The sequence below is a fragment of the Epinephelus moara genome, chromosome 22, assembly GCF_006386435.1.
Source record: "Epinephelus moara isolate mb chromosome 22, YSFRI_EMoa_1.0, whole genome shotgun sequence".
In the NCBI taxonomy this organism is placed as follows: Eukaryota; Metazoa; Chordata; class Actinopteri; order Perciformes; family Serranidae; genus Epinephelus; species Epinephelus moara.
Genome location: NC_065527.1, coordinates 3,270,160 through 3,280,970, shown reverse-complemented (window position 1 = coordinate 3,280,970; position 10,811 = coordinate 3,270,160). Strand labels below are relative to the sequence as shown.

Below are 10,811 nucleotides of genomic sequence, written 5' to 3'. Positions count from 1 at the left end.
TGGACAGGTAAAACTCCCCAGTGTCGTGAATCCACTCCAGAGCCTGAAAACACACAAACACACAGGACACAGGTGTTGTCAGATCACATGAATTCATATGTGTTTAGTAAAATGAATCATAAGTTGATCTGAACTAAACTGTGTGTGTGTGTGCGTCATGTACCTGTTTGGCACTGCGCTCAAACACCACGTACTGCTGACACTGGTCCAGCCGTCGTTTTCTCATCGTCCAGAAGTGGAGAACACGATTCTCTCTCTGCAGCAGCTCATTGAGGATGTCTGAACACAAAAGGAACACAGAAGACACTCAGGATTCAGGTGTTCAGCTCCTAAATACCCCCTAACTCTAGAGATTTAATCAGAGTCCTGGAAACGTAACAAGAGCTTCAGTTCAAGAGCTTTTCTGCCTTTGGACATGTCGTGGTGCTCTCATTACTGTCACTGGATCACATGCAGTTTTTGAAATATACTATGACATATCACCATTACAGAGACAAGGTTTTGCAGCCTCTTAAAAAATATTACAAAAAGTCATTGTTTACTAATCCACTTAAACAGGTTACTTCACCCGCAACATGACCATTTGTTTATTAGACTCATATGTAACAGTGACAGTTAACACTCAGTACGTTTCCAGTCACAGTGAGTGGAGCTACGGTTACGGCGCGACGAGGTCATTTAACTGGCCTACTGTCCTTGTCCCAGTATACAAGCACGGGAGGGGAATCCATTTATTGAGCCAAGTATGTGCGACTCCTCTACGATAGGTGGAGATATGCCCCCTTTCAGCTTGTTAGTATTGGACCTTTTTCCTGTTGACCTATTACGTCACAGACCAAACAATGGACAAACAAGTTAGCTACGGTTAGCTAGCAGCTAACTGGTACCATGGTGGACAACTTTACAGCTCTGTACATTTGGTCCGTCCAAAAAGTCACGGCTCTGGATGTAGATTTCTCCATGTTGTTACTGGCTTCTTCTTCTCTTACACATTTAATGCTATTGGACTTCAGGGTCAAAGCCCGGGGCGGAAACTATGGAGCATGCTCAGAGCGCCTCGGCCAGTTTGGGTCTGAATGACTGTATACATGCAGGAGGAATTCAACTCCTGCGTTAGTCCCACTTTGAGGAATCCAATTTAGTACGATTTCAGTCGGAGGAACATGATCAACTTTTCTGTTTTTATCAGACTGAATATTTAGAGAAGAAGGGAAGGATATCTGTCGGCTGTGATTGGCTTGTAACCTGACTCCTGTCTGACTGCTGAGTGTGGACACTTCCTGTGTCTGTCCTTTCAAATTAAATTCCCACATGGTCCAGTCAAATAGGTTTGGATGTATCGATATCTGAATTGGTTATCGGCCAAATTAGCTGTTATATATCGGCAGAAAATCGCACATCCCTAACTTAAAAAGAAGCACCACTTCTAACAACCCGTTTCCTGATACTTACTTTTAACCTGCTGTTCTGGAGCTTTGACGTGACTCAGCATCCCCGGCATGTTGACGCTGTTCCTGTGCATGTACTTGAGGAAGACGTCTGCGTTTCTTCTGGCCAGAGTGCACGCCTGATGGAAACATTAACACACTGTGATCAGAGACGTAACACAATGCTATGTCGAGGTGTCTGTATGACTTTGTTGCAGGTTACCTTGAGGAAGGCTTCCTTCTGCTCCAGGTGTTTACTGATCATGGGGCTGACGTGGTCCGTTTCACAGTTTGGTCCCAGTTTGTCGGCTCCTCCGCACCAGTCCTCCTCTCTCTTGTACTCCTGCTCCAGGCTCTCCAGCACACTGCAGACCTGTTGGGACAGAAACACTTCATCATCCAGGAAAGACGCTCAGTTGTTTATTTTGTGTAGTTTTTGGTACAAGATGAGTCAAACTGAAAGCTGAGCTGTCAGTAGGGTCTCCTACCTGCTCAGAGGTCTTGTAGAAGGCCACTGAGGCATTGACCAGCTTGAGCCTGTCCTCCATTTTCAGCATGAGCTGCTGCCAGTGGGAGGCCACGCTCTCTGCACAGTCTCGGATCAGGTCCATGTCGTAGTGGTTCGCCTGGAGCAGAGCCTCGGCCTTCTGCTGCACCTGCAGGGCACTCTGGTGGGTTTTCTGCAGGGAGGGAAGAGGTGGAGAGAGGACAGGGTTAGGAAGACCAAAACAATGAGCAACTGTGTAAAAGATAACGGAGGGGGAAACTGATGGGATGAACAAGCTCTGTCTCACCTCGATGGCGTGTTGAAACTGTTCGTGTTCCCTCTGCAGTTGTTCAGCTTCCTGTAGGGAGCTGGCTGTTATTAGACCAGCGTTCAGCATCGACTCGCCGTTACGAATCCAACCCAGGACCTGAGTAAACGGAGGACAGCTGTCAACAAATGTCAACACTCCAACACTAGCCAGTCCCTCCAGGATTTCACAGGCTGTTTCTGGGATTGTTACAACCTGAAGTGCTGTTTTTATGGCAGCTTTTCTTAAAACTTTCTTTGCAATGACATTGTAGGTGCGAGTGAAAAATGCAAACGCTGTGATTTTCTGTGTGTAGTTCATGAAAAAACAATGGCAGCTTGTTCCAGTGAGAATAAAACCTCATTGTTCAGAGTCTGTGATTTATACTGCACTAATATTACCACGAACACACCGTGATTCTTTCAGCATGTACAACATGGATTCAACAGCTTCTGTCATGGTGCTCTGTCAGGTCTGTTGTCAACATGTTTCAGCCATTCTCCAGGTGTGTTTGCAGTAGTATAGTGTCGTCAATTAATGTCTTTAGTGGGATTTTTACGATACTTCTACTCTTACGCACACGGCTTATCGATCTGGCACCTTAACTGTACTCTTATCAGTTCTTTTGGGGTTTCTTTTAAAGAGAAAAAAATTAAACAAAATAAGAACAGAATTAACGTTGCTTTAGTTTCTGTGTATATTAGTACAGTATATAAATCAACATTCTGCTACAGCACTGTTTAGAGTTCAATTTTATCGATAAAGCCCAATTTCAGGAATCTCAATTTGCCTCAGAGGGTTTACAGCATACGACATCCCTCTGTCCTCAGACCCTCACATGGATAAGGAAAAAGTCTCTAGAAATAAATGGTAGAAACCTCAGCAACCTGAATAAATTACGATTACAGACTATAACATACCCGAGATGGACGGAGTAACGGAAGATGAACTACAAGCTAGGCGGTCAAAAACAGTGCATTTCTCCACCTGTATGTGATGACCTTTTGATAGATGTTTTGAAAAGTTGATCATGTTTCTGCTCTCACATGCAGAGGAGTTGTTGAACTCGTGGCAACAAGCAGTATCCTCATCAACTCTTGTGAAGAATAACTATACTTTGGAGCGTTTTGCTCTCTTTGCCATTGCCACAGAGAGCAGGGCCTGTGTGTATGTGTGTGTGTGTGTGTGTGTGTGTGTGTGTGGCCCCGCCCCTCATACATGCAACAGGCTGTGAGGCTCCGACACACAGAGAGCTTTCCTCTGGACTGAACAACAAAAATGCATCAGTGACGAACGTCTGCATCTTATTGCAAATTAGAAACATATCTTCTGAATTTCTCTAATACCAATAGCAAAACCGTTAACGTCAGCGCTTATTAACACTACGGTCTTTAATAATTCGGCCCCGGGGACCGTTTAATACCAGGTTTTGGTACCCATGCATAGTTTTTAGTTTGTGCTCCACCACGTTACACATGGTGCAAAACATCTTCAACAACATCAGGGAATTTCCTTGCACAATCTTTAGCAGTAAAGTGGATGTAAAACATTCGCACATCTGCATCTTTACAACCAGAAACAAGAAAGTGAGTTTGGTGATGGTGTGTAAGGGACTGCTGTGATTGATGACACTCATGGGAGACTGTGATGAGTGCTCAAATTTGCGGAGGGGTTGTGGTGATTGGACAAAATTGCAACGTCCTGCAGAATTTACACTGATTTGCTGAATTAGCATTATTTGTTGCCACTGCAACATCGCACCATCCTGGAGGGGCTGACTGTTGTTGTCTCCTTTTTTAAGAACTTGCAGGTATCCTGTACACTGTAGTTGCAAAATCGTGGCCTGCAGATGGCGCCTTGTCGCAGGTATATGAGTGTGTGTCTTACCTGTTTGACTTCAGCCTGCAGGTGTCTCAGCTGGACGCACTGCTCCAGGTGCCTGCGGTGCTGCTCGGCCGCCAGGTCCAGTTCTTGCTGCTTCTCGTGGAGAAACTCCAGCAGATCCTGAACCCGTGTTGCCATGTCGACGTCCCGGTCGCACAGCAGCTCCACGCCTGGAGGTGAGACGCACAGCGGCATTAGCTTTGGATGGATGCTGCAGCTCTGAGTTGAGCCTGCCAAAGCTTGTCATTAACTTCAGATGCTTTTATCCCTGACACTTTTAATGACTGCTAACATCTGTATTAGTCTTGCAAAGCAGATTCACCTCCATGCTAACAACTTCTCTGTGATAATATCATCAGCATGTTTCAGTACACGTGACATGATGTAACCATTCTTTGTGCTGTGTTAGAGAGCACCTATTAGCATGTGAGATCACAGGTGAGTTATTATGGTTGGTGAGTGGGTGCCTCTCATCACAAACACTGACCGAATCCGACCCGCGACACCTACACAGTATCAATATCAAACTAATGTAGCCAACACAGAGATGTGCGCAGCAGCAACAGTGAGCATGAGCTGCATCCTTCTTTAACCCTCTGATGGCTGAGGTGGTGAACAGGTGACAAACTTCTCCTCTACTTCACAGCATGTGAGATTCAGAGAACTGTTTAAGACCTCTGAATGTCTGGAAACAATTCTTCCAGATGACAAAGCAAACTGCAGCATAAAGGAAATCAACTGACCGACTGCAGTGTGTTCTGTTCTTTCACCCTGAGTCTGGGTGGCGAACTCACCAGAGGCCTGGACTTCATTGACGTACTGCAGCAGCTCCTGTCCCTGGTGGATGACATCGAAGGTGAGGTTGTTCATGGTCAGGGCCTTGTCAGCGTGGTGCTGCAGCCTCTGCTCGGCCAGCGTCAGGTCCTCCGTGTCGAAATCATTCATCTGACCCGTCAGCTCCTCGTTCCATGACTCCAGGTCAGAGATGATCTGAGGAAGGACAGCAAGAGTCCACTTTCAGAGGCCACATACATCAGGAGTATTTGTTCCCAATGCTGAAAGGACACTGGAGCTGGAGCTACAGACTACAGTAGAGTGTAATACAGTGAGCATGTAGCGCTGAGCTAGCTCAGGGCAAACAACAGTTTCACTGGTCACTCAAGCAGACTCACATCGATGGCGTCCCTCTCAAAGATACGGAGCTGCAGGAAGAGCTCCAGTTTGATCTTCCTCTCCTGAAAGAGCTCCTCCATCTGGGCCTGGGCCTCGTCCAGCTGCTGCAGGACGCTCTCGATGTGGTTGATGGAGCTGTTGTGGGGCGTCTTGTTGCTGGAGATGGCCGAGTCCCTGGAAGAGAAACACACAATTAAGCAATGAGCGGCGAGAGGCAGCGCTGTGCTCTTTAAAAAAACAGCCATAAAGACACAGTCGGGCACGACGCCAAGCAAACTTAGCTGCTCTGAAAACTGCTGCAGAGCACAGCCTGCAGGGCCTTATTCAGCTGTTACATAGCAATGCAGTAGATTTTTTTAAACGGTTATTTAATTTGAACTGTGGAAAGTTTCTGCCTGAATAAAGCCAACACAGTTTTCACCACTTTCAAGACTGAATTTTTATGATAAGATTTTCAAACCTCGTTTCCTCCTCTGTCTCGGTCCGACACTGTCTTTAACATTCTGCTGTCTTACACTGATTTTTTAGTAACATGTATATACACAGATTAAATAGGGAAATGACACCATATATAAATAGTAACAAAGGGAGAAGTGAAATGAGTGTGAATGAATTCTATTTAAAAACTAATGCTGGTCTTAAAACCAAACAATTTCACTGTCGCAGACACATTTCCATCGTCAGAATAAAACCATGAGAGCTTTTACTCAGTGGATGCTCCCTTGATCTCAATCGATTAATGTAAGGTGATCATAAAACTCAGTCTGAGACGTTCCAACATGTTTAATATCATCTCAAGTTTTAGTCTTGGCTTGTGCAAATACTGAAGTTCAATGACGACAATGACACTGTCAACAGCCAATAGCTGCGCTCTCTCCAGCACCAAACAGGAAGCAGCAAACCGGGTAGACAGTTAACATGAAGTGGACTCTGGGGAGGCGCAAGAACATGAACACGTCTCTCTTTTCTGAAACTGGTGGAGTGGTGGCGTGAACAAGAGTCTGTTTTTATTCCAGCGTGTATCTGATCCACCAACCAGCACTTATTTTAGGGAGAAATCTTATTTTTGAAGCGGTTCATCTCTCGTTCCCACGGTCTCCTCCCACTGAAATAGCACAGCTAAGCAACAGAGGCTGAGGCCATGAAATTTAAAGCTTGTACACATGCACAGTTTATCTTTATGGATTATACTGATGCCAAATTAACAAGAGCACTGTCGACATATGTTGTGTTTTTAGATCTATGTGTTTTTGTAGACACGTAAGAAAGTGATAGTATTTTATATTTCTTAAAGGGAGTTTCATCATCAATCCATTGTTTCATCGTCACCAATTAACCTGCATGTCTTTGGACTGTGGGAGGAAGCTGGAGCACCTGGAGGAAACCCACACTGACACAGGGAGAACATGCAAAATCCACACAGACAGACAGGTGACACGGTGGTGTAGGGGAGCCCGTCTGTGCAGAGTTTTGTGCAGACTGAGCTGCATGTGTGTACAAAATATCACCATAATCTTACACATCACAGTAGATTGAATAATTGTCCTTCTATTGTCTGAAGAGTTTGGTGTGATATTTTCACCAGGAGCAGGATGGGAAATAACCTCTAAAAGAATCCAGTTGTCATCTGGCAAGTAGTGACTCTGCAACGTCCCGTCTTTGTAAAATCTTAAAGTGTGAGACTTAAAAACTCGCACTGACTTTAGATGTGGGACGGTGTCAGACTTTAGTCTTTTAAAAGTCCTTCCAGTCTTCTAGAACAAAGGAGGCGTACACTGACATCCTGTACAAATGTTCCTTCAAATCAGGTCACATCATTTATAGAATGAATCTTAAGATGTATTTCAACCTTAATTTATCTGCCAGAAAGTACAAGATTTGGGGCAGTCCCACAAATATAAGGATCACATCCTTTCAAACAAAATTCCAAATTATTTCTACTAATTTATAATATAAGTATTACCTTAAATCTCCATCTATTATTTAACTAACGATTCAGTGTTGTTCTGGATATCAGATAGCGCTGCTTCTTTCTCTCCTCCTATGAAAGTGAAACGGGTCATACAGATTCTGATTCATCAATCTGACAGATGCACACACACATGACGCATGAACGCGCAGACACCAGTGAGTTAACGAGTTAACATATGAGTAAGCAAAGACAGCGGAGGTCAGACAGATTCTGATTGACTTCAGGTTGATTATTCAGCGTGACGGATACACTCCCACACTTAAATGTGCATTCATGAACACACGTGTGCGCACACACACACACACACACACACACACACAGCAGAGTGTCGCAGTGTCGTACANCACACACACACACACACACACACACACACACACACACACACACAGCAGAGTGTCGCAGTGTCGTACACACACATGAGCAAAAGGTGTGTAGAGTTACAGTTGCCTCCCGGGGAGAGTGCCACACAATTAGACACGCGCTTATAAAAGCAGACTTATGTAAGAAATCAGTGCGGAGCTGATACACCGGGGAGAGAGGGACGGAGAGAAAACGGGGAGGATGAAGAGGGACTGGAACATCCTCTGTGTAAAAATAGAGCTGGAGACTGAGGGTCAACTGCTTCCACCTCTCCAACACCTCCTCCCATCCTCTCTGCTGTCTTTTTTTGGGTTTCATGCGTCTCACTACTGTCTTTTCAAAATGACACTAACTGTTTATTGCATATATTTACATATTCACACACATTTCTGTTCCAGATCTGCTCATGACTAAATGACCCTGCTGAAGCTCCAAGGACTAAAAGAAGACCATTATGTAACTTAAAATGTTGATGCACCCTTTTTCTTATGTTGTCACTAATTTCTCTTTTCGACATTCATGGCTTGTCTTGGTTTGATTTGGTTTGGTTTGGACCATCAGCCCAGCATAACAGGGCTACCTTCTTGAAGGTGTGTCTTTAACTGATGACGGCTCGTCTTGAGTGATGACGTTTAACAGCAGCGGGCTGATCCACAGCTTAAGACCCCTGTTAGTTTTGCTCCCTGTGTTTTTCCACAGCAGGGCAGGTAAGCTTTTGGAAGGTCCATTTCTGACGCAGCTTGGCGTGACACAGCGTGTCTAAACTGGTAATGGGGGCCATGTATGTCCTGCACCCCCACCAGGATGAGGTTGCGGAAAATGAATTAAAAAATGATGGATTCATGTTCAGATTTATTCAATTTCTGGGGGGAAAAAGCTAAATTAAACTTAAATTATCAAACAATAATTTGGCGGCCCCCCTGCAGTAACTCTGAGGACCTCCTGCAGGTCGTAGACCCCCTGTTGAAGACCGCATACTTAAAGGATTGGTTGGTTTTATTTTAGTTTATTGGTTTTTACTCTCTTGTTGCCTGATTCAACCAATTCTAGTTTTGCAGATTGCGTTCAACTGCCTTCGGATTCACATCAGAAGTGAAACTGAGGCTGGTTTCAGATCATTGAAACAATCAGACAAGGAGTACCACGTTTAGTTTTGTTTTCAATATTGTGGTTTTGATCTGGTTCCACTTCTAGTTTTACAAAACAGACAAGAGAAGGAGAACGCAGCGATAGTTACCGTGCACGTGTCCACTCACTTTTAAAACAAGAAAATACACACATACAGGATGGAGCTTCATTACATAGATGCCTCCCATGTGCTGTAGGGGTCTCATTTGTCTTTAACGCTTGGCACTGGTTTCATTTGTAGTCAGATGCATTAATGTGTACCTGAGCTGCTGGATGAGATCCTCTCCCTCCTTGATGACGTTGACAGTGACCTGCAGCGTGGTCTGCTGCTGCTGGCCGAAGCGTTTGATCAGATCCTGGACGGCCTCCACCGATTCGGCGTAAACGTCGTCCAGCAGCTCCTTCTGGAGGTCCTCCAGCCATGTCCACAGCTGCAGGAGCACAGTCATTAGTATGATGGATATTTATTACACAATGTGTGTAAAATTTCAAAATTAAAACACATCGCTCATGTTGCATTGAAGCTCGTGCTGGTGTGCAGCTCTCAAACTTCTCATATATCCTCATGTATGAAGTGAGGACGGAGAAATGTTGATCTGAATGTGACTAACTTTATAAAAGCCATTTTATCTGGTAATTATTTCCCTCTTGCTCAGAGAGCGCTGTGAAAGCTCTCATCCACACAAACACACAGCCCACCATCCACTTCAGCGTTACGTCACCCTCCCTGCCTACCTCTTTGACGTGCGTGTGGAAGGCGACAGACATGTCCAGCAGGACTTTGCGCTGCTCCACGCGGCGAACAAAGTCTTGGATTCTGTCTTCGAGCTGGTGGGCGGCCTGGTAGATCTCCTCTGGGTCGCACTCTCCCGTCTGGGCCAGCTGCTCGGCCGCCTCCAGCAGCTTGTCTGCATTGGTGTACGTATTCTACGCCGCGGCCGGGGATGGAGAAAGAGAGATGAATTAACCCAGGACGACGATATAATGCAAGTAAAACATATTGTGAAGGAGAGCGGAGAGAGAAGAGGCACAGAGAGAATGACAAACAGGATATGTAGAAGACGTGTGCAATGATAGAGTCAGTGATAGTAGAGCTGTGCAGAGATAACTGGTGAGAGGAAATGGAGACAGAGAGTGGGTGAAGGTGATGTAAAGAGGAAGAGAAAGACACTGCAGAAACAAACGTTACAGCTGATATTAATATTTTCTGGTTAAAGCTGATCAGAGCTGATATCCTGGGCAAGTGTTCTACACAGGTTTGTACGTTTTTAGCGATGATGCAGCAGGATCCTTTACCTGAGTAAAAGCGGCAATATTTTTTTGCTGTACTAAATTATAATAGGGGTGAAAGGAGGCCGGTACAGTCCGGTACTCCGTAACACTAAAGGGTTCTGTGGTGTGATGTCATGTGACCCAAGTATATTCAGCACACCTGTGAGTGTTCATATGAGTCTGTTGAGCCAACCTGAAGAAGCCACAGGCGAAACACGTTGTTCGCTTTTAATAAAATCACAGTAATTCAGTGTGCGCTGGTTTATGTTGAAGATTTTATACATTGAAAAATATCTGATGTCTCCATCTGCTGCTGGGCCGTCACGATAAGAGTGTGCATGCATAATATGATGTTAATTCCACTACAGAGGAGAATTAATGATCATTAAATCAGGTGGGGGAAAAAGGGATATATCGATATCAAGTTATCGGCCAAATGAGTTGGTATATATCGGCATATTGGATATCTGATATCTGCAAAAAACAACAACATCGTGCATCCCTAAATTTCACTGGAAAAAAATATCTAGTGAATTCACTCTTATGCACCTTGGGTATGGAACAATCTTCAGAATTATCTGAAATTAGAAACACTTATATCCATCGATGAATGTGACATGTGCTTGTAAGAGGTTCACACATTTCTGCAATGCTTACACTTTCTTTACATAGCTGCTATCCCAACACCACCATCATGGATCTGTCTTGTCTTATTTACAAATACTTGCACACAACTTGCCAGTAAATGAAAACCCAAAGTTCAAAACCTTAAATACAGTATAAAGCCTCTACTTACGCAAC

The 10,811-nt window shown here is 44.6% G+C and overlaps 1 protein-coding gene across 1 annotated transcript in view; it reads right to left on the bottom strand.

The window, feature by feature from the left end:
- Positions 1-10,811, bottom strand: part of LOC126384223 (triple functional domain protein-like) — an 82,968-nt gene that overhangs the window by 2,857 nt on the left and 69,300 nt on the right. Inside the window, exons 14-24 of the mRNA XM_050035186.1 lie at positions 9,474-9,665; positions 9,000-9,169; positions 5,278-5,452; positions 4,900-5,095; positions 4,109-4,275; positions 2,222-2,341; positions 1,916-2,107; positions 1,651-1,800; positions 1,453-1,567; positions 164-279; positions 6-43 (exon numbers count right to left, since the gene is read on the bottom strand). Coding sequence (XP_049891143.1) covers positions 6-43; positions 164-279; positions 1,453-1,567; positions 1,651-1,800; positions 1,916-2,107; positions 2,222-2,341; positions 4,109-4,275; positions 4,900-5,095; positions 5,278-5,452; positions 9,000-9,169; positions 9,474-9,665 — 1,631 coding nt within the window. The remainder of the gene's footprint in view (positions 1-5; positions 44-163; positions 280-1,452; positions 1,568-1,650; positions 1,801-1,915; positions 2,108-2,221; positions 2,342-4,108; positions 4,276-4,899; positions 5,096-5,277; positions 5,453-8,999; positions 9,170-9,473; positions 9,666-10,811) is intronic.